Below are 23,817 nucleotides of genomic sequence, written 5' to 3' on the forward strand. Positions count from 1 at the left end.
CCTTGGTTAGACCACACTTGGAGCACTGTGCACAGTTCTAGTCTCCATATTGTAAAAATGATACAGAAGCACTGGAGAGGGTGCAATTAAGATTGACAAGGATGATACCGGAACTGAGAGGTTATAACTCTCGGGAAAGATTGAACGGGTTGAGGCTCTTTTCTCTAGAAAAGCGAAGTCTGAGGGGGTGACTTGATGGAGGTCTTTAAGATTATAAAGGTGTTTGATAGGGTAGACCTAGAGAAGATGTTTCCACTTGTGGGGGAGACCAGAACTAGGGGTCATAAATATAAGATAGGCATGAATAAATCCAATAGGGAATTCAGGAGAAATTTCTTTACCCAGAGAGTGGTGAGAATGTGGAACTCATTACCACATGGAGTGGTTGAGGCGAATAGAATAAATGCATTTAAGGGGAAGCTGGATAAACACATGAGGAAGAAAGGAATAGAAGGGATATACTGATAGGGTGAGATGAAGAGGGGTGGGAGGAGGCTCGTGTGGAGCATAAACACTGGCATAGACCAATTGGGCCGAATGGCCTGTTTCAGTGCTATGAACAACATATGAATGCAACCATAAGGAATATCACCAGACCTGTACCACAGATAAATGCGTCGAATGCTGCTTCATGAGGATAATCATTGTGGGCTGGAAAAGAAAGAGCAAGAGATGGAGGTTAAATAACTCACAATAATGTATGTCACTCTGACAGGTGTCTCTCAGTCCCTCTCTCTCAGGGAGATATCTGTACTCTACCTGGTGTCTCTAAGTCTCCTCTCTTTAAGGGAGATCTCAGTGCACTGACGGGTGTCTCTCAGTCCCTCTCCCTCAGGGAGATATCAGTACACTGACTGGTGTCTCTCAGTCTCCTCTCTTTAAGGGAGATCTCAGTGCACTGACTGGTGTCTCTCATTCCTCTCTCTCTCTTTCTGACTAGTAAGGGCATCAAGGGATATGGCGATAGGGCCGGTGAATGGAGTTGAGGCAGGTGATCAGCCATGATCTCCTTGAATGGTGGAGCAGGCTCGACGAGCCGAATGGCCTACTCCTCCTCCTATTTCTTATGTTATGTGTCTGAGTCCATCTCCCTCAGGGTGATATCTGTACACTGACTGGTGTCTCTCAGTCCCTCTCCCTCAGGTAAATATCCGTACACTGACTGGTGTCTCTCAGACCCTCTCCCGCAGGGAGATAGCTGTACACTAACTTGTGTCTCTTAGTCCCTCTCCCTCAGGGAGATACCTGTACACTGACTGGTGTCTCTCAGTCCCCTCTCCCTCCGGGAGGTATCTGTACACTGACTGGTGTCTCTCAGTCCCCTCTCCCTCCGGGAGGTATCTGTACACTGACTGGTGTCTCTTAGACCCTCTCCCTCAGGGAGATATCTGTACACTGTCTGGTGTCTCTTAGTCTCTTTCCCTGAGAGAGAGCTATCTGTAAGTAGACTGGTGTCTCTCAGTCTCTCTTCCTCAGGGAGATATCTGTACACTGAAAGGTGTCTCTGTTCCCTTCTCTCTCAGGGTGATATCTGTACACTGAGTGGTGTCTCTTAATCCCCTCTCCCTCTGGGAGGTATCTGTACACTGAATGGTGTCTCTCAGTCCCTCACTCTCAGGGAGCTATCTGTACACTGACTGCTGTCTCTGCTCCCCTCTCTCTCAGGGTGATATCTGTACACTGACAGGTGTCTCTCATTGCCCTCTCCCTCCAGGAGGTATCGGTAGACTGACTGGTGTCTCTCAGTCGCATTCTCTCAGGGAGATATCTGTACACTGACTGGTGTCTCTGATCCCCTCTCCCTCACGGTGATATCTGTACACTGACAGGTATCTCTCAGACCCTCTCTCTCCGAGAGATATCTGTACACTGACTGCTGTCTCAGTCCCTCTCCCTCAGGGAGCTTCCTGTACAATGACTGGTGTCTCTTAGACCTTCTCCCTCAGGGAGATATCTGTACACTTACTGGTGTCTCTCAGTCCCTCTCCCTCAGGGAGATATCTGTAATCTGACTGGTGTCTCTCAGTACCTCTCCCTCAGGGAGATATCTGTACACTGACTGGTGTCTCTCAGTACCTCTCCCTCAGGGAGATATCTGTACACTGACTGGTGTCTCTCAGTCCCCTCTCCCTCAGGGAGATATCTGTACACTGACTGGTGTCTCCCAGTACCTCTCCCTCATGGTGATATCTGTACACTGACTGGTGTCTCTCGGTCCCTCTCCCTCAGGGTGATATCTGTACACTGACTGGTGTCTCTCAGTCCCCTCTCTCTCAGGGTGATATCTGTACACTGAATGGTGTCTCTCAGTCCCTCTCTCTCCGGGAGTTACCTGTACACTGACTGGAATCTCTCAGTCCCTCTCCCTCAGGGAGATATCTGTACACAGACTGGTGTCTCTCAGTCCCCTCCCTCAGGGTGATATCTGTAGAATGACTGGTGTCTCTCAGTCTCTCTCCCTCAGGGAGATATCTGTATATTGACTGGTGTCGCTCAGTCCCCTCTCCCTCTGGGAGTTTCCTGTACACTGACTGGTGTCTCTCAGTCGCTCTTGCTCAGGGAGATATCTGTACACTAACTAGTGTCTCTCATTCCCCCTCTCTCTCAGGAAGATATCTGACACAAACTAGTGTCTCTCAGTCCCCTCTCCCTCAGGGTGATATCTGTACACTGACTGGTGTCTCTCAGTCCCCTCTCCCTCAGGGTGATATCTGTACACTGACTGGTGTCTCTCAGTCCCCTCTCCCTCAGGGTGATATCTGTACACTGACTGGTGTCTCTCAGTCCCCTCTCCCTCCGGGAGGTATCTGTACACTGACTAGTGTCTCTTAGACCCTCTCCCTCAGGGAGATATCTGTACACTGTCTGGTGTCTCTTAGTCTCTTTCCCTGAGAGAGAGCTATCTGTAAGTAGACTGGTGTCTCTCAGTCTCTCTTCCTCAGGGAGATATCTATACACTGAAAGGTGTCTCTGTTCCCTTCTCTCTCAGGGTGATATCTGTACACTGAGTGGTGTCTCTTAATCCCCTCTCCCTCTGGGAGGTATCTGTACACTGAATGGTGTCTCTCAGTCCCTCACTCTCAGGGAGCTATCTGTACACTGACTGCTGTCTCTGCTCCCCTCTCTCTCAGGGTGATATCTGTACACTGACAGGTGTCTCTCATTGCCCTCTCCCTCCAGGAGGTATCTGTAGACTGACTGGTGTCTCTCAGTCGCATTCTCTCAGGGAGATATCTGTACACTGACTGGTGTCTCTGATCCCCTCTCCCTCACGGTGATATCTGTACACTGACAGGTATCTCTCAGACCCTCTCTCTCCGAGAGATATCTGTACACTGACTGCTGTCTCAGTCCCTCTCCCTCAGGGAGCTTCCTGTACAATGACTGGTGTCTCTTAGACCTTCTCCCTCAGGGAGATATCTGTACACTTACTGGTGTCTCTCAGTCCCTCTCCCTCAGGGAGATATCTGTAATCTGACTGGTGTCTCTCAGTACCTCTCCCTCAGGGAGATATCTGTACACTGACTGGTGTCTCTCAGTACCTCTCCCTCAGGGAGATATCTGTACACTGACTGGTGTCTCCCAGTACCTCTCCCTCATGGTGATATCTGTACACTGACTGGTGTCTCTCGGTCCCTCTCCCTCAGGGTGATATCTGTACACTGACTGGTGTCTCTCAGTCCCCTCTCTCTCAGGGTGATATCTGTACACTGAATGGTGTCTCTCAGTCCCTCTCTCTCCGGGAGTTACCTGTACACTGACTGGAATCTCTCAGTCCCTCTCCCTCAGGGAGATATCTGTACACAGACTGGTGTCTCTCAGTCCCCTCCCTCAGGGTGATATCTGTAGAATGACTGGTGTCTCTCAGTCTCTCTCCCTCAGGGAGATATCTGTATATTGACTAGTGTCGCTCAGTCCCCTCTCCCTCTGGGAGTTTCCTGTACACTGACTGGTGTCTCTCAGTCGCTCTTGCTCAGGGAGATATCTGTACACTAACTAGTGTCTCTCATTCCCCCTCTCTCTCAGGAAGATATCTGACACAAACTAGTGTCTCTCAGTCCCCTCTCCCTCAGGGTGATATCTGTACACTGACTGGTGTCTCTCAGTCCCCTCTCCCTCAGGGTGATATCTGTACACTGACTGGTGTCTCTCAGTCCCCTCACCCTCCGGGTGATATCTGTACACTAACTGGTGTATCTCAGTCCCTCTCCTCTCTCTCTCTCTCTGTGAGATATCTGTATACTGACTGGTGTCTCTCAGTCCCCTCTCCCTCAGGGAGTTATCTGTACACTGACTGGTCCCTGACAACCATGTGTGTGGGAAGTGTATCCAGCTGCAGCTACTGGCAGACCGCATTGCGGCGCTGGAGCTGCGAATGGATGCATACTGGAGCATTTGTGATGCTGAGGACGTCGTGGATAGCACGTTTAGGGAGTTGGTCACACCGCAGGTAAAGGCTGCATAGGCAGGAAGAGAATGGGTGACCACCAGGCAGAGTAGTAGGTGCCAATCCATGGGTACTGTTCCAGAGTCTATTGAATTTTGGAAGATGACCAGCAATGCATCTACTATTTCTACGGCCACTTCCTTAAGTACCCTAGGATGTAGATGATCAGGCCCCGTGGATTTATCGGCCCTCAATCCCATCAATTTCCCTAACGCCATTTCCCTGCAAATACTGATTTCTATCAGTTCCTCCCATTCATTAGACCCTATATTCCCCGACATCTTTGGGAGGTTATTTGTGTCCTCCTCTGTGACGACAGAACCAAAGTATGTATTTAATTGGTCTGCCATTTCTTTGTTCCCCGTTATAAATTCCCCTGATTCTGACCGCAAGGGATCTACGTTTGACTTCACCAATCATTTTCTCTTCACATATCTATAAAAGCTTTTACAGTCAATTTTTATGTTCCCTGAAAGCTTACTCTCATACTCTATTTTCCCCCTCTTAATTAATCCCTTTGTCCTCCTTTGTTGGATCCTAAACTGCTCCCAATCCTCAGGTTTACTGCTTTTTCTGACAAATGTATATGTCCTCTCCTTGGCTCTTATGCTATCCCTAATTTCCCTTGTTAGCCACGGTTGATTCACCTTTTTTGTTTTATTTTTATGAACAAATTCTGTCGTTCATCCATGCGATCTTTGAATGTTTGCCATTGCCCATCCACCGTCAACCCTTTGAGTGACATTCCCCAATCAATCCTACCCAACTCACACCTCATACCATCGTAGTCTCCTTTATTTAAATTCAGGACCCTAGTCTCTGAGTCAACTATTTCACTCTCCATCTTAATGAAGAATTCTATCATATTATGATCGCTCCGACCCAAGGGGCCTCGCACAAGATTGCTAATTAATCCTTTCTCATTATGTAATACCCAGTCTAAGGTGGCCTGATCTCCAGTTGGTTCCTCGACATATTGGTCCAGGAAACCATCCCGTATACACTCCAGGAATTCCTCCTCCACAGTATTGTTACTAATTTGGTTAGCCCAATCTATATGTAGATTAAAGTCACCCATGATAACTGCTGTGTCCTTATTGCACGCTTCTCTAATTTCCCATTTAATGCCATCCCTGACCTCCGCATTATTAACGTTTTCTGCCCCTTGGTATTTCTCAGTTCTACCCATACAGATTCCACATCATCAGAGCTAATATCTTTCCTTTCAATTGTGTTAATCCCCTCTTTAACCAGCAATGTTACCCCACCTCCTTTTCCTTTTTGCCTATCTTTCCTGAATATTGAATACCCCTGGATGTTGAGTTCCCAGCCTTGGCCACCCTGCAGCCATGTTTCCGTAATCCCAATCATATCATATTCGTTTACCTCTATTTGCGCAGCTAATTCATCCACCTTATTACGAATGCTCCTTGCATTAAGACACAAAGCCTTCAGGCTTGTTTTTTTAACGCTCTTAGATCTTTTAGAATTGTTATTTAATGTGGCCATGTTTGATTTAAACCGTTGATTTCTCTGCCTGTCACTTTTGTTTTTCTCCTTCCTATCTTTTGCTTTTGAAGTGGTTTGAAGTGGTCCCACCTCCCCCAGAACCGGTTCCAATGTCCCAGGAATTTGAATCCCTCCCCCCTCGCACCATTCCTCTAGCCACGTATTCAGCTGAAATATCCTTCTATTTCTACTCTGACTAGCACGTGGCACTGGTAGCAATCCTGAGATTACTACCTTTGAGGTCCTATTTTTTAATTTACCTCCTAACTCCCTATATTCAGCTTTTAGGACCTCATCCCGGTTTTTACCTATATCGTTGGTACCTATATGCACCACGACAACTGGCTGCTCACCCTCCCCTTCCAAAATGTTCTGCAGCCGCTCTGAGACATCCTTGACCCTTGCACCAGGGAGGCAACACACCATCCTGGAGTCTCGTTTGCGGCCGCAGAAATGCCTATCGATTCCCCTTACAATAGAATCCCCTATTACTATAGCTCTTCCCCTCTTTTTCCTCCTGTCCTGTGCAGCAGAGCCACTCCTGGTGCCAGGAAGTTGGCTGCTGCTGCCTTCCCCTGGTAAGCCATCCCCCCCATCAGTATCCAAAGCGGTATATCTGTTTGAGAGGGGGATGGCCGCAGGGGACCCCTGCACTACCTGCCTGCGCCTACTACTCTGCCTGGTGGTCACCCATTCCCTTTCTGCCTGTCCAACCTTTGCCTGCGGTGTGACCAACCGATTAAACGAGCTATTCACGACGTCCTCAGCCTCGCGAATGGTCCAGTATGTATCCATTCGCTGCTCCAGCGCCGCAATGCGGTCTGCCAGTAGCTGCAGCTGGACACACTTCCTGCACACATGGTTGTCAGGGACACAGGAAGTGTCCCTGAGTTCCCACATAGCGCAGGAGGAGCATACCAAGGGGCCGGGCTGTCCTGCCATGGCTTACCCTTTAATTAATTGAAATTAAATTAAACAAATCAATCCCGCCAATTACACCAGCGAGGCCCGAGACCAGTCGGGAGCAGTGATTCAGAGCCGGTATAAAAACCGGAGAGAGGCGAGGCCCGAGACCAGTCGGGAGCAGCGAGGAGGAGCTCGGGAGAAAACCCGGCGACCAGCGAGGCCCGAGACCAGTCGGGAGCAGTGATTCAGAGCCGGTATAAAAACCGGAGAGAGGCGAGGCCCGAGACCAGTCGGGAGCAGCGGGAGCAGCGAGGAGGAGCTCGGGAGAAAACCCGGCGACCAGCGAGGCCCGAGACCAGTCGGGAGCAGTGATTCAGAGCCGGTATAAAAACCGGAGAGAGGCGAGGCCCGAGACCAGTCGGGAGCAGCGGGAGCAGCGAGGAGGAGCTCGGGAGAAAACCCGGCGACCAGCGAGGCCCGAGACCAGTCGGGAGCAGTGATTCAGAGCCGGTATAAAAACCGGAGAGAGGCGAGGCCCGAGACCAGTCGGGAGCAGCGGGAGCAGCTCGGGAGAAAACCCGGCGACCAGCGAGGCCCGAGACCAGTCGGGAGCAGTGATTCAGAGCCGGTATAAAAACCGGAGAGAGGCGAGGCCCGAGACCAGTCGGGAGCAGCGGGAGCAGCGAGGAGGAGCTCGGGAGAAAACCCGGCGACCAGCGAGGCCCGAGACCAGTCGGGAGCAGTGATTCAGAGCCGGTATAAAAACCGGAGAGAGGCGAGGCCCGAGACCAGTCGGGAGCAGCGAGGAGGAGCTCGGGAGAAAACCCTGCGACCAGCGAGGCCCGAGACCAGTCGGGAGCAGTGATTCAGAGCCGGTATAAAAACCGGAGAGAGGCGAGGCCCGAGACCAGTCGGGAGCAGCGGGAGCAGCGAGGAGGAGCTCGGGAGAAAACCCGGCGACCAGCGAGGCCCGAGACCAGTCGGGAGCAGTGATTCAGAGCCGGTATAAAAACCGGAGAGAGGCGAGGCCCGAGACCAGTCGGGAGCAGCGGGAGCAGCGAGGAGGAGCTCGGGAGAAAACCCGGCGACCAGCGAGGCCCGAGACCAGTCGGGAGCAGTGATTCAGAGCCGGTATAAAAACCGGAGAGAGGCGAGGCCCGAGACCAGTCGGGAGCAGCGGGAGCAGCGAGGAGGAGCTCGGGAGAAAACCCGGCGACCAGCGAGGCCCGAGACCAGTCGGGAGCAGTGATTCAGAGCCGGTATAAAAACCGGAGAGAGGCGAGGCCCGAGACCAGTCGGGAGCAGCGGGAGCAGCGAGGAGGAGCTCGGGAGAAAACCCGGCGACCAGCGAGGCCCGAGACCAGTCGGGAGCAGTGATTCAGAGCCGGTATAAAAACCGGAGAGAGGCGAGGCCCGAGACCAGTCGGGAGCAGCGAGGAGGAGCTCGGGAGAAAACCCGGCGACCAGCGAGGCCCGAGACCAGTCGGGAGCAGTGATTCAGAGCCGGTATAAAAACCGGAGAGAGGCGAGGCCCGAGACCAGTCGGGAGCAGCGAGGAGGAGCTCGGGAGAAAACCCGGCGACCAGCGAGGCCCGAGACCAGTCGGGAGCAGTGATTCAGAGCCGGTATAAAAACCGGAGAGAGGCGAGGCCCGAGACCACAGCTGGGGCAGTCGGGAGAGCAGGAGGCCAGTAACTGGTGAGTTTAAAAGCTCACCTTTCGCGGGCTTTTTCTTTCACAGCTGGTGCAGACGGGAGAGCAGGAGGCCAGTAACTCTTATATAGGTGGAGCTGTTGCTAAACCCGAAACACTACAGTGTAGTGTCTCCCACCCTTCCACCTCCTCTAACCTTTTAGGGGTTAGGGGAAGTTGAAAAGGTAGGTTCAATTTATTTTATTTCAGGAGCCTAACCTAGGTGGAGAAGGTTCCAGGACAGGAGGCGGCAGTGAAAATACAACACCAGAAAACAGGTAGGTGACTGGTTGGTGAGTACTTTCACAAACTTATTCTAAGTAGAATTCAATAGTTAAGCTAAATCGTAGTAAATAAAAGGGTATTGTAAGGGTTAAGTCATGGAAGGGCAGCTCGGACCCGTGTCATGCTTCTCCTGTGCCATGTGGGAAATCAGGGACACTGTCCCTGACAACTATGTGTGCAGGAAGTGTGTCCAGCTGCAGCTCCTAGCAGACCGCATGGCGGCGCTGGAGCTGCGAATGGACTCACTCTGGAGCATACGCGATGCTGAGGATGTTGTGGATAGCACATTCAGTGAGTTGGTCACACCGCAGGTAAAGGCTAGCTCAGACAGTAAATGGGTGACCAAAAGGCAGGGTAAAGGCAGGAAGGTAGTGCAGGAGTCACCTGCGGTCATCTCCCTCCAAAACAGGTTTACCGTTTTGGGTACTGTTGGGGGAGATGACTTATCAGGGGAAGGCACCAGCAGCCAGGTTCAGGGCACCATGACTGGCTCTGCTGCACAGAAGGGTGGGAAAAAAAGGGATAGGGCTATAGTGATAGGGGATTCAATTGTAAGGGGGATAGATAGGAGTTTCTGTGGCCGAGACCGAGACTCCAAGATGGTATGTTGCCTCCCTGGTGCAAGGGTCAAGGATGTCTCGGAGCGGGTGCAGAGCATTCTGAAGGGGGAGGGGGATCAGCCAGTTGTCGTGGTACATGTAGGTACCAACGATGTAGGTAAAAAGAGGGAGGAGGTCCTACAAGCTGAATTTAGGGAGTTAGGAGCTAAATTGAAAAGTAGGACCTCAAAGGTAGTAATCTCTGGATTGCTACCAGTGCCACGAGCTAATAAGTTTAGAGAGAGTAAGATAGATAAGCTAAATACGTGGCTTGAGCAGTGGTGCAAGGGAGAGGGATTTAAATTCTTGAGGCATTGGAACCAGTTCTTGGGGAGGAGTGACCTGTACCAAGGGGACGGTCTACACCTGAGCTGTGAGGGAGCCGATGTCCTCGGGGTAATATTTTCTAGGGCAGTTCGGGAGGATTTAAACTAATTTGGCAGGGGGATGGGAACCTAGATAGTGGAAAAGAGGGAAGTCATATGAAGTCAGAAATAGATGGTAGAAAGGTGAGAAGCAATAAGCAAAGGAGAGAAACACAAAGGGCCAAACTAATTCATAATGAGAGTGTGAAAAAAGCAAGCCTGAAGGCTTTGTATCTTAATGCTAGAAGCATTAGGAACAAGGTGGATGAATTAGTTGTGGAAATAGAGGTAAACAAGTATGATTTGATTGGGATTACAGAAACGTGGCTGCAGGGTGGGCAAGGCTGGGAACTTAACATCCAGGGATATACAATATTTAGGAAGGATCGGCAAAAAGGTAGGGGAGGTGGGGTAGCATTGCTGGTAAAGGAGGGGATTAATGCAATGGAAAGGAAGGATATTAACTCGGATGAAACGGAATCTGTATGGGTAGAAATGAGAAATAGCAAGGGGAGGAAAACGTTAGTGGGTGTGATATATAGGCCTCCAAATAGTAATATGGAGGTGAGGGAAGGCATAAAAAGGGAAATTAGAGAAGCGTGCGATAAGAGCACAGCTGTCATCATGGGTGACTTTAATTTACATATTGATTGGACTACCCAAATTAGTAAAAATTCTGAGGAGGAGGAATTCCTGGAATGTTTTCGGGACGGTTATCTGGACCAATATGTCGAGGAGCCGACTCGAGATCAGGCCATTTTAGACTGGGTATTGTGCAATGAGAAGGGACTTATCAACAATCTTCTTGTACGAGGCCCCTTGGGTCAGAGCGATCATAATATGATCGAGCTCTCAGTCGAGATGGAGAGTGAGGAAATTGAATCAGAGACTAAGGTCCAGAACTTAAATAAAGGGAATTACGAGGGTATGAGACGGGAATTGGGTAAGATTGATTGGGTGGTGTTTCTGGGGGGATTGACAGTGGATAGACAATGGCAAGCATTCAAAGATAGAATGGAAGAATTCCAGAACATGTTTATACCGGTTTGGCATAAAAATAAACCTAAAAAGGTGGCTCAACCGTGGATAACGAGGGAAATTAGGGACAGCATAAAATCAAAAAAAAGGGCATATCAACTGGCAAAAAAAAGCACCAGACCGGAAGATTGGGGGCAGTACAGGATACAGCAAAAGAGGACAAAGGGATTAATCAGGAAGGGGAAAATAGAATACGAAAGTAAACTTGCAGCAAACATAAAGACAGACTGCAAAAGCTTTTATCGGTATATCAGGAGGAAAAGACTGGTAAAATCCCAAGTCGGTCCCTTGCAGTCCGATTCGGGAGAATATATAATGGAGAATAAGGAAATGGCAGACCAATTAAACTCATACTTTGGTTCTGTATTCACAAAGGAGGACACAAATAACCTCCCAGGAATATCGGCAAACATAGGGACTAATGAGAGGGAGGAGCTGACAGAAATTAGTATCTCTAGGGATATGGTGTTGGGTAAGTTGAGGGGACTGAAGGCCGACAAATCCCCGGGGCCTGATAAACTACATCCTAGGGTACTTAAGGAGGTGGCCCTGGAGATAGCAGATGCTCTAAGGATCATCTTCCGGAACTCCATTGACTCGGGAACAGTACCCGTGGATTGGAGGGTAGCTAATGTTACCCCAATATTTAAAAAGGGGGGTAGAGAGAAAGCAGGGAATTATAGACCAGTAAGCCTTACATCGGTTGTGGGCAAAATGCTAGAGTCCATTATTAAGGATAAAATAGCGGAGCACTTGACAAATGGGGAAAGGATCGGACAGAGTCAACATGGATTTACAAAGGGTAAATCGTGTTTGACTAATCTGCTGGAATTTTTTGAGGAAGTAACTGGTAAAATAGATGGGGGAGAGCCAGTGGATGTGGTGTACCTTGACTTCCAGAAAGCCTTCGATAAGGTTCCACACAAAAGATTATCATGCAAAATTAAGGCTCATGGGATTGGGGGCAAAGTATTAACGTGGATAGAGAACTGGCTGGCGGATAGAAAACAGAGAGTTGGAATAAACGGCTCGTTTTCGGAGTGGCAGGCAGTGACCAGCGGGGTGCCGCAAGGATCTGTCCTGGGACCCCAGCTGTTCACAATATATATAAATGATCTGGATCAGGGAATTGGATGCAATATTTCCAAATTCGCTGACGACACTAAACTAGGAGGAGGGGTGGGCTCTGATGAGGATGTCAGGAGGCTACAGTGCGATTTGGACAGGTTGGGGGAATGGGCGGATACGTGGCAGATGCACTATAATGTGGATAAATGCGAGGTTATCCACTTTGGGGGTAAAAACAGGAGGGTAGATTATTATCTAAATGGCAATAGATTGGGAGATGGGGAAGTGCAGAGGGACCTGGGTGTTCTTGTGCACCAGTCACTGAAGGAGAGCATGCAGGTGCAACAGGCGATTAAGAAGGCAAATGGTATGTTGGCCTTCATATCAAGGGGGTTCGAGTATAGGAATAGGGATACCTTACTACAGCTGTACAAGGTGCTGGTGAGACCGCATCTGGAGTATTGTGTACAGTTTTGGTCGCCCCATCTGCGGAAGGATGTTCTTGCCATGGAAAGAGTGCAGCGGCGATTCACCAGGCTGATACCTGGAATGGCGGGAATGACCTACGAGGAGAGATTGAATAGTTTGGGCTTGTACTCACTGGAGTTTAGAAGATTGAGAGGGGATCTCATCGAAACATATAAAATTATGGCAGGCCTGGACAGGCTGAATTCAGAGAGAATGTTTCCAATGGCAGGGGAGCACAGAACCAGGGGCCACAGTCTAAAAATAGCGGGCAAATCATTTAAAACAGAGATGAGGAAGAATTTCTTCACTCAAAGAGTGGTGAGCCTGTGGAATTCCCTGCCACAGAGGGCTGTGAAGGCTAATTCAATAAATATTTTCAAGAGAGAATTGGATATATTTCTGAAGGCTAAGGGGATTAAGGGTTACGGAGAAAAGGCGGGGACGGGGTACTGAACTGGTAAGATCAGCTAAGATCTCAGATGAAGATCAGCCATGATCTCATTGAATGGCGGAGCAGGCTCGAAGGGCCGAATGGCCTACTCCTGTTCCTATCTCTATGTTTCTATGTTAAGGGCCCTGGTTTACAACAGTCCCCGCTACACCACAGAGACCTTAAAAACTATAAACCACAGAGTTAAAGTTTAAAAAAAGAGAGAAATACTCACCAACCAATCACTTACCTGCTTTCTGGTGACGTCACACTTTGATTACTTTTTACTTCTCTCCCTCTCTGAGATTGGAGATTAGTACGCCTACCTGAGTCTCTGGGGCCTTTTATAGCCTCGCCGCTCGCGTTTCCCGCCGCTGCCGCTGTGAGGCCTACCTGAGTCTCTGGGGCCTTTTATTGCCTCGCCACTCGCATTTCCCGCCACCGCTGTGAGGCATCCTGAGTCTCTGGGGCCTTTTATAGCCTCGCCGCTCGCGTTTCCCGCCGCCGCCTACCTGAGTCTCAGGGGCCTTTTATAGCCTTGCCGCTCGCGTTTCCCGCCGCTGCCGCTGTGAGGCCTACCCGAGTCTCTGGGGCCTTTTATAGCCTCGCCGCTCGCGTTTCCCGCCGCCGCCGCTGCTGCTGCCGCCGTATGTTGGCCTTCGTAGCGAGAGGGTTTGAGTACAGGAACAAGGATGTCTTGCTGCAGTTGTACAGGGCCTTGGTGAGACCATATCTTGAGCATTGCGTGCAGTTTTGGTCGCCTTATCTGAGGAAGGATGTTCTTGCCATGGAAGGAGTGCAGCGAAGATTCACCAGGCTGATACCTGGGATGGCAGGAATGACGTATGAGGAGAGATTGGGTCGATTGGGCTTATACTCGCTGGAGTTTAGAAGAATGAGAGGGGATCTCATTGAAACTTATAAAATTCTAACAGGACTAGACAGGCTAGATGCAGGAAGGATGTTCCCGATGGTCGGGAAAGTCCAGAACCAGGGGTCACAGTCTAAGGATAAGGGGTAAGCCATTTAGGACAGAGATGAGGAGGAATTTCTTCACCCAGAGAGTGGTGAACCTGTGGAATTCTCTGCCAAAAAAGGCAGTAGAGGCCAATTCATTAAATATATTCAAGAAGGAATTGGATATATTTCTTAAGGCTGAAGGGATCAAGGGATATGGAGAGAAGGCAGGAACAGGGTACTGAATTTGGATGATCAGCCATGATCTTATTGAATGGCGGAGCAGGCTCGAGGGGCGCCTGCTGCACCTGCATGCTTACCTTCAGTGACTGGTGCACAAGGACGCCCAGGCCTCGATGCACTTCCCCTTCTCCCAATCTATTGCCATTCAGATAATAATCTACCTTCTTGTTTTTGACACCAAAGTGGATAACCTCGCTATATATCCAAGTTATATTGCATGTGCCATGCTTCTGCCCAATCACCCAACCTGTCCAAATCATACTGGAGTTTCTCGGCATCCTCCTCACAGCACACACGCCCACCCAGCTTTGTGTCGTCTGCAAACTTGGAGATATTACATCTAGTTCCCTCGTCCAGATCATTAATATGTATTGTGAATAGCTGGGGTCCAAGGACCGATCCCTGCGGTACCCCACTAGTCACTGCCTGCCACTCAGAAAAAGAGCCGTTTATTCCAACTCTTTGCTTTCTGTCTGCCAACCAGTTCTCTATCCAAGTCAATACCTTGCCCCCAATCCCATGTGCCTTAACTTTATACGCTAATCTCTTATGCGGGACCTTATCGAAAGCCTTTTGAAAGTCCAAATACACCACATCCACTGGTTCTCCCTTATCTATTTTTACCAGTTACATCCTCAAAAAATTCCAGTAGATTAGTCAAGCACGATTTACCTTTTGTAAATCCATGTTGACTTTGTCCGATCCGGTCACTGTTTTCCAAGTACTCTGCTATTACATCTTTTATAATGGACTCTAGCATTTTCCCCACTACCGATGTCAGGTTTACTGGTCTGTAATTCCCTGTTTTCTCTCTACCACCTTTTTTGAACAGTGGGGTAACAATACTGAGGGAGTGCTCTCTCTCTCTTTCCCTGTAAAATTTTTTGTCTTCGAATACCCCTGTGCAGCGCCTTGGGACGATTTACTACGTTAAAGGCGTTATATAAATACAAGTTGTTGGTGTTGTCGCTCTCTCTCTCCCCGTCTCCCTCTCCCCTTCTCCACCTGTCCAGGCTCGAAAGTACAGGGAATGATGAGAGATTCCACTTACTGTATCTCTTGCAGCTGGTGATATGATTCCTGGTGGGTTTGTGCTGAGCCAGATCGACCAGCCTGCTGATAGAACATATGGGGGAATATTGGTCAATATTCACACACCGCCTCCACTCACCAGCCTCCCCACACCCGCTCTCCCTCTTCACATGGGACAGACCACAACTAACCCTCTGCAGCTCCCTCCAGGGTCCGACTATTGCCAAACGCTTTCCTGGCTGGTCTCCCAACTTCCATCCTCCGTAACCATCAGCTCATCTGAAACTCTGCTACCCATATCTTAACTCGCACCAAGACCCATTCGCCCATCATCCCCCTGTGCTCGCTGACATACATTGGCTCCCGGTCTGGCAACACCTCGATTTAAAAATGTTCCATCCTTGTGTCCAAATCCTCAAGCTCAGCTATTCACAATCTACATCAACGATTTGGATGAGGGGACCAAATGTAATACATCCAAGTTTGCTGATTATACAAAGCTGGGTGGGGATGTAAGTTGTGAGGAGGATGCAAGGGGGCTTCAAGGGGATATAGACAGGCTAAGTGAGTGGGCAAGAGCATAGCAAATGGAATATAATGTAGAAAAGCAGAGTATTTTTTAAATGGTGAGAGATTGGGAAATGTTGGTGTTCAGAGGGACCTGGGTGTCCTTGAACACGAATCACAAAGTTAACCTGCAGGTACAGCAAGCTATTGGGAAAGCAAATGGTATGTTGGCCTTTATTACAAGAGGATTTGAGTATACGAGTAAAGACGTCTTACTGCAATTATACAGGGCCCTGGTGAGACCACACCTGGAGTATTGTGTACAGTTTTGGTCTCCTTACCTAAGGAAGGGTGTACTTGCCATAGAGGGAGTGCAATGAGGGCTCACCAGACTGGTTCCTGGGATGGGGGGATTGTCCTATGAGGAGAGATTGAGTAGACAAGGCCTATATTCTCTAGAGTTCAGAAGAATGAGGGGTGATCTCATTGAAACATACAAAATTCTTACAGGGGTTGACAGGATAGATGCAGGGAGGATGTTTCCCCTGGCTGGGGAGTCTAGAACCAGGGGCAAGAACAACAGAAAATGCTGGAAATACTCAGCAGGCCAGGGTCACAGTTTCAGAATAAGGGGTCGGCCATTTAGGACTGAGATGAGGAGAAGTTTCTTCACTCAGAGGGTGGTGAATCTTTGGAATTCTCTACCCCAGAGGGCTGTGGATGCTCAGTCGTTGAGTATATTCAAGACAGAGATCGATAGATTTTTGTATATTAAGGGAATCAAGGGATATGGCGATAGTGCAGGAAAGTGGAGATGAGGTAGAAGATCAGCCATGATCTTATTGAATGGCAGAGTAGGCTCGAGGGGCCAAATGGCCGACTCCTGCTCCTATTTCTTATGTTCTTATCCTCTCCATGGCCTCACACCCGTATCTCAGTAACCTCCTCCAGTCCCTACAACCTTCGCTATCCCTGTAACCTCCTCCAGCTCCAACAACCCTCCCTATCTCAGTAACCTCCTCCAGCCCTACAAATTTCGATATCACTGCACTCCTCCAATTCTGGCCGCTAGAGCACCCCAATTTCCATTGCGGTGGCTGTGCCTTTAGCTACCTGGGCCCCGAGCTCTGGAAATCCTTCCCTAAACCTCACTGCCTCTCCTTCCTCCTTTAAGACGCTCCTTAAAACTGACCTCTTTGCAAAGCTTTTGGTCACCTGTCCTGTATCTCGGTGACTAGATTTGATCCCAGGTCGCAGAGGGTTCAGTGCTTGACCCACTGCCTGCACCGAGATCCCTGAAACTGATCTCCACTTACCTCTCGAGAGCAGCGTGGAGTGCAACGAGATTGGGAATTCGGAGGGATAAAAATTCCTGTAAAACATGAAAAATCATTATCTGTATCTGGGGAGATCCCTCAAAAACCCCTCTCTCATACTCCTGTATCTGGGGAGGTCCCTCTAACCCTTCTCTCTCACACACTCCTGTATCTGGGGAGGTCCCTCTAACCCTTCTCTCTCTCACACTCCTGTATCCGGGGAGGTCCCGCTAACCCTTCTCTCTCACACACTCCTGTATCTGGGGAGGTCCCTCTAACCCTTCTCTCTCACACACTCCTGTATCTGGGGAGGTCCCTCTAACCCTTCTCTCTCTCACACTCCTGTATCTGGGGAGGTCCCTCTAACCCTTCTCTCTCTCACACTCCTGTATCTGGGGAGGTCCCTCTAACCCTTCTCTCTCACACACTCCTGTATCTGGGGAGGTCCCTCTAACCCTTCTCTCTCTCACACTCCTGTATCTGGGGAGGTCCCTCTAACCCTTCTCTCTCACACACTCCTGTATCCGGGGAGGTCCCTCTAACCCTTCTCTCTCTCACACTCTCCTGTATCTGGGGAGGTCCCTCTAACCCTTCTCTCTCTCACACTCCTGTATCTGGGGAGGTCCCTCTAACCCTTCTCTCTCACACACTCCTGTATCCGGGGAGGTCCCTCTAACCCTTCTCTCTCACACACTCCTGTATCTGGGGAGGTCCCTCTAACCCTTCTCTCTCTCACACTCCTGTATCTGGGGAGATCCCTCAAAAACCCCTCTCTCATACTCCTGTATCTGGGGAGGTCCCTCTAACCCTTCTCTCTCACACACTCCTGTATCTGGGGAGGTCCCCCTAACCCTTCTCTCTCTCACACTCTCCTGTATCTGGGGAGGTCCCTCTAACCCCCCTCTCTCACACACTCCTGTATCCGGGGAGGTCCCGCTAACCCTTCTCTCTCTCACACTCTCCTGTATCCGGGGAGGTCCCTCTAACCCTTCTCTCTCACACACTCCTGTATCCGGGGAGGTCCCTCTAACCCTTCTCTCTCACACTCTCCTGTATCTGGGGAGGTCCCTCTAACCCCCCTCTCTCACACACTCCTGTATCCGGGGAGGTCCCTCTAACCCTTCTCTCTCACACTCTCCTGTATCTGGGGAGATCCCTCTAACCCTTCTCTCTCACACACTCCTGTATCTGGGGAGGTCCCTCTAACCCTTCTCTCTCACACACTCCTGTATCTGGGGAGGTCCCTCTAACCCTTCTCTCTCTCACACTCCTGTATCTGGGGAGGTCCCTCTAACCCTTCTCTCTCTCACACTCCTGTATCTGGGGAGGTCCCTCTAACCCTTCTCTCTCACACTCTCCTGTATCTGGGGAGGTCCCTCTAACCCTTCTCTCTCACACTCTCCTGTATCTGGGGAGGTCCCTCTAACCTCTCTCACACACTCCTGTATCTGGGGAGGTCCCTCTAACCCTTCTCTCTCACACTCTCCTGTATCTGGGGAGGTCCCTCTAACCCTTCTCTCTCACACTCTCCTGTATCTGGGGAGGTCCCTCTAACCTCTCTCACACACTCCTGTATCTGGGGAGGTCCCTCTAACCCTTCTCTCTCACACTCCTGTATCTGGGGAGGTCCCTCTAACCCTTCTCTCTCACACACTTCTGTATCTGGGGAGGTCCCTCTAACCCTTCTCTCTCACACTCCTGTATCTGGGGAGGTCCCTCTAACCCTTCTCTCTCTCACACTCCTGTATCTGGGGAGGTCCCTCTAACCCTTCTCTCTCTCACACTCCTGTATCTGGGGAGGTCCCTCTAACCCTTCTCTCTCTCACACTCCTGTATCTGGGGAGGTCCCTCTAACCGCTCTCTCTCACACACTCCTGTATCTGGGGAGGTCACTCTAACCCCTCTCTCTCTCTCACTCTCCTGTATCTGGGGAGGTCCCTCTAACCCCTCTCTCACACTCTTGTATCTGGGTGGGGGTGAGCAAATTATTTACCTGTCTCGTCCGCTTGCTGATGTGCTTGGTGTCGAACACGGAGGGGAAGAGCTGGTGAACATTACTCTTAAACTCAATAAAACTCTCTATGAGGGGAAACCAGAGAGAGAGGTTCAGTGGGAGGATATGGGAATGGCAAAGTCAGGACAGAGAAAGAGAGAGAGAGAGAGAGAGAGCGAGGCAGAGAGCGAGAGGCAGCAAAGCAGAGAGAGAGCGCGAAGCAGAGAGAGCGAAGCAGAGAGAGAGCGAGCGAGGCAGAGGGAGCGCGAGCGAGGCAGAGGGAGCGCGAGCGAGGCAGGGATGAAGAGAGAGAGGGGCCGAGAGCGAGAGAGAGGGGCCGAGAGCGAGAGAGTGGGGCCGAGAGCGAGAGAGTGGGGCCCAGTGCGAGGCCGAGAGCGAGAGTGGGGCCCAGAGCGAGAGAGTGGGGCCCAGAGCGAGAGAGTGGGGCCCAGAGCGAGAGAGTGGGGCCCAGAGCGAGAGAGAGGGGCCGAGAGCGAGAGAGAGGGGCCGAAAGCGAGAGAGAGGGGCCGAGAGCGAGAGAGTGGGGCCCAGTGCGAGGCCGAGAGCGAGAGTGGGGCCCAGAGCGAGAGAGTGGGGCCCAGTGCGAGGCCGAGAACGAGAGTGGGGCCCAGAGCGAGAGAGTGGGGCCCAGAGCGAGGCCCAGAGCGAGAGAGTGGGGCCCAGAGCGAGGCCCAGATCGAGAGAGTGGGGCCCAGAGCGAGGCCCAGAGCGAGAGAGTGGGGCCCAGAGCGAGAAAGTGGGGCCCAGAGCGAGAGAGTGGGGCCCAGAGCGAGAGAGTGGGGCCCAGAGCGAGAGAGTGGGGCCCAGAGCGAGAGAGAGGGGCCGAAAGCGAGAGAGAGGGGCCGAGAGCGAGAGGGGCCGAGAGCGAGAGAGAGGGGCCAAGAGCGAGAGAGTGGGGCCCAATGCGAGGCCGAGAGCGAGAGTGGGGCCCAGAGCGAGAGAGTGGGGCCCAGAGCGAGAGAGTGGGGCCCAGATCGAGAGAGTGGGGCCCAGATCGAGAGAGTGGGGCCCAGAGCGAGAGAGTGGGGCCCAGGGCAAGAGAGTGGGGCCCAGGGCAAGAGAGTGGGGCCCAGGGCAAGAGAGTGGGGACCAGAGCGAGGCCCAGAGCGAGAGAGTGGGGCCCAGAGCGAGAGAGTGGGGCCCAGAGCGAGGCCAGAGCGAGAGAGTGGGGCCCAGAGCGAGAGAGTGGGGCCCAGAGCGAGAGAGAGGGGCCGAAAGCGAGAGAGGGGGGCCGAGAGCGAGAGAGAGGGGCCAAGAGCGAGAGAGTGGGGCCCAGTGCGAGGCCGAGAGCGAGAGTGGGGCCCAGAGCGAGAGAGTGGGGCCCAGAGCGAGAGAGTGGGGCCCAGATCGAGAGAGTGGGGCCCAGATCGAGAGAGTGGGGCCCAGAGCGAGAGAGTGGGGCCCAGGGCGAGAGAGTGGGGCCCAGGGCGAGAGAGTGGGGCCCAGGGCGAGAAAGTGGGGCCCAGGGCGAGAAAGTGGGGCCCAGGGCGAGAAAGTGGGGCCCAGAGCGAGAGAGTGGGGCCCAGAGCGAGAGAGTGGGGCCCAGAGCGAGAGAGTGGGGCCCAGAGCGAGGCCCAGAGTGAGAGAGTGGGGTCCAGAGCGAGGCCCAGAGCGAGAGAGTGGGGCCCAGAGCGAGAGAGTGGGGCCCAGAGTGAGGCCCAGAGCGAGAGAGTGGGGCCCAGAGCGAGGCCCAGAGCGAGAGAGTGGGGCCCAGAGCGAGAGAGTGGGGCCCAGAGCGAGAGAGTGGGGCCCAGAGCGAGGGCCAGAGTGAGAGAGTGGGGTCCAGAGCGAGGCCCAGAGCGAGAGAGCGGGGCCCAGAGCGAGAGAGCGGGGCCCAGAGTGAGAGAGTGAGGCCCAGAGCGAGAGAGTGGGGCCCAGAGCGAGAGAGTGGGGCCCAGAGCGAGAGTGTGGGGCCCAGAGCGAGAGAGTGGGGCCCAGAGCGAGAGAGTGGGGCCCAGAGCGAGAGTGTGGGGCCCAGAGCGGGGCCCAGAGCGAGAGGGGGGGGCCCAGAGCGAGAGGGGGGGGCCCAGAGCGAGAGAGTGAGGCCCAGAGTGAGAGAGTGAGGCCCAGGGCGAGCGAATGGGGCCCAGAGCGAGGCCCTGAGCGAGAGAGTGGGGTCCAGAGCGAGAGAGGGGGGCCCAGAGCGAGAGAGTGGGGCCCAGAGCGAGAGGGGGGGGCCCAGAGCGAGAGGGGGGGGCCCAGAGCGAGAGCGGGGCCGAGAGCGAGCGCGCGAGCGGGGCCGAGAGCGAGCGCGCGAGCGGGGCCGAGAGCGAGCGCGCGAGCGGGGCCGAGAGCGAGAGCGCGAGCGGGGCCGAGAGCGAGAGCGCGAGCGGGGCCGAGAGCGAGAGCGGGGCCGAGAGCGAGAGCGGGGCCGAGAGCGAGAGCGCGGCCGAGAGCGAGAGCGAGAGCGGGGCCGAGAGCGAGCGTGCGAGCGGGGCCGAGAGCGAGCGCGCGAGCGGGGCCGAGAGCGAGGCCGAGAGCGAGAGCGCGAGTGGGGCCGAGAGCGAGAGCGGGGCCGAGAGCGAGAGCGCGAGCGGGGCCGAGAGCGAGAGCGAGAGCGGGGCCGAGAGCGAGAGCGCGAGCGGGGCCGAGAGCGAGAGCGGGGCCGAGAGCGAGAGCGCGAGCGGGGCCGAGAGCGAGAGAGTGGGGCCGAGAGCGCGAGAGTGGGGCCGAGAGCGCGAGCGAGAGAGTGGGGCCGAGAGCGAGAGCGAGAGAGTGGGGCCGAGAGCGAGAGCGAGAGAGTGGGGCCGAGAGCGAGAGAGTGGGGCCGAGAGCGGGGCCGAGAGCGAGAGCGCGAGAGTGGGGCCGAGAGCGAGAGCGCGAGAGTGGGGCCGAGAGCGAGAGAGTGGGGCCGAGAGCGAGAGAGTGGGGCCGAGAGCGAGAGCACGAGAGTGGGGCCGAGAGCGAGAGCACGAGAGTGGGGCCGAGAGCGAGAGAGTGGGGCCGAGAGCGAGAGCGCGAGTGGGGCCGAGAGCGAGAGCGCGAGTGGGGCCGAGAGCGAGAGCGCGAGTGGGGCCGAGAGCGAGAGCGCGAGTGGGGCCGAGAGCGAGAGAGTAGGCTAAATTTGGTTGATTTAGGGCGCTAATCAACTAGCGCCTGGGCGCAGCGCCGCTAACGCCTCCCGGAAAATAACCGTTAGCGCCGCGCGTCATCGCCGTGTGCATCGCCCCGCTTGGGCCCCGGCTGTAACATTGGGTAGCGCCCCCCGACTTACCGCTGGACGCTATGTCCGCCGGGGTCAGGGGGGCCGAACTGCGGCTGGGCCGGCGCTAGTTAAAGGGGAGGTCACGGGCAGCCATTTTTGTTGCTGGCTGCCTGCCAGCACCTGCCCCCTGTTGCTGTCCTCGGCCCCCGTGAAGTCCCCCCGCGGGGTGCCGGCTGCGCTCCGTGAGCCTGGCACTCCTCTTGTTTGCCGGCAGTCCTGATCCCTGGTGGTCCAGCTAGGTGCCAGGATGTGCTGCGCAAGGCCCCTCCCCTTTAATAAGGGTTGGAAGGCCTGGAGTACCGCGACGCGACATTGGCTCACGGTTACATAAGACTAACACGGGGCACTTCCAGTAGCGGCCCCTCCTCCCTCTCGGGGCGCTGCCTGGGAAAATCAGATGCATGGGCGCTAACTTTTTCGGGGCTAAAATTAGCGCCCTGGAGAAGGTAGCGCCCCATAGATTTTTGAGGTGTGTTTGAGGAGGGGTGCCTCGTACCTGGGAGTGGTCTGTAAAACTTGTCGTGAATATACATCAGGTCGAGTAACATGTTGTGTCCAACCATCGGCTAGAGAGAGAGAAAACATCATCAGACTTTCCACCCGACAAACTACTCAACCTCGCTAGCAGAGAGTACTTAACATTGGCATGGGTTAGAAACACTGTCAAGCTCCCTCTACATTACCCTGACTGTGTGTCCCCCCACAGTGACCTGGGCTTCTCCCCTTCTCCGGGCTCCATACCTTGCTGGCCTCGACCAGCGCACGGAAAACCCGGGTAAATCCCAGCGCCGCCTCCAGCACCAACTCCAAACGGCAACTGTCTCTCGACGATCTCTCCAGCTGCATCCTCTTGGAGAAACTCACCTTGTGAACCACAACCTGAGACAGGGAGAGAGAGAGAGAGGGAGGGAGGGAGAGAGGAGAGACGGGGAGAGGGAGAGACAGGGAAAGAAGGGGAGGGAGAGAAGGGGAGGGAGAGAGAGACAGAGAGGGAGACAGAGACAGAGAGAAGGAGACAGAGACAGGGAGAGAGAGAGAGAGAGACAGAGAGAGAGTGAGAAGGAGACATAGACAGAGAGGGGGGAGAGAGAGAGAGAGGGGAGGGAGAGAGAGATAGAGTGAGACAGAGAGAGGGAGGGTGACAGAGAAAGACAGAGTGGGAGAGAGGGGGAGGGAGAGACGGAAGGAGGGAGAGGGAAGGAGGGAGAGGGATGGAGGGAGAGGGATGGAGGGAGAGGGATGGAGGGAGAGGGATGGAGGGAGAGGGATGGAGGGAGAGAGATGGAGGGAGAGAGATGGAGGGAGAGAGAGGGATGGAGGGAGGGAGAGGGATGGAGGGAGGGAGAGGGATGGAGGGAGGGAGAGGGATGGAGGGAGGGAGAGGGATGGAGGGAGAGGGATGGAGGGAGAGGGATGGAGGGAGAGGGATGGAGGGAGAGGGATGGAGGGAGAGGGATGGAGGGAGAGGGATGGAGGGAGAGAGAGAGGGAGGGAGGGAGGGAGAGAGAGAGAGAGAGAGGCAACCATTAAATCTAAGAAGAGTATATACAAATTATATGAATGTATATTTATACACTCAGGGATATATCTTTTTATACACTGTATGGATAGATCTGCGTTTATGTGTTCAACCATAAATGTTTTTCGATGCTTTGGCAACATAAGATGTACCTTGTCATCATCATGCCAATAAAGCGATTCGAATTGAATTGAATTGAATTGAGAGAGGGAGGGAG

The 23,817-nt window shown here is 53.1% G+C and overlaps 1 protein-coding gene across 2 annotated transcripts in view; it reads right to left on the minus strand.

Moving 5' to 3' along the window:
• Positions 1–23,817, minus strand: part of LOC147113740 (poly(A)-specific ribonuclease PNLDC1-like) — a 292,736-nt gene that overhangs the window by 112,591 nt on the left and 156,328 nt on the right. For both annotated transcript variants that reach the window (XM_085995053.1, XM_085995052.1), the window contains exons 9-14: positions 22,823–22,960; positions 22,578–22,647; positions 18,856–18,941; positions 16,863–16,918; positions 15,059–15,123; positions 598–651 (exon numbers count right to left, since the gene is read on the minus strand). In XM_085995053.1, coding sequence (XP_085851179.1) covers positions 598–651; positions 15,059–15,123; positions 16,863–16,918; positions 18,856–18,941; positions 22,578–22,647; positions 22,823–22,960 — 469 coding nt within the window. The remainder of the gene's footprint in view (positions 1–597; positions 652–15,058; positions 15,124–16,862; positions 16,919–18,855; positions 18,942–22,577; positions 22,648–22,822; positions 22,961–23,817) is intronic.

Source organism: Somniosus microcephalus, chromosome 8 (assembly GCF_052327205.1).
Source record: "Somniosus microcephalus isolate GS21.2 chromosome 8, FLI_Smic_1.0, whole genome shotgun sequence".
Taxonomy (NCBI): domain Eukaryota; kingdom Metazoa; phylum Chordata; class Chondrichthyes; order Squaliformes; family Somniosidae; genus Somniosus; species Somniosus microcephalus.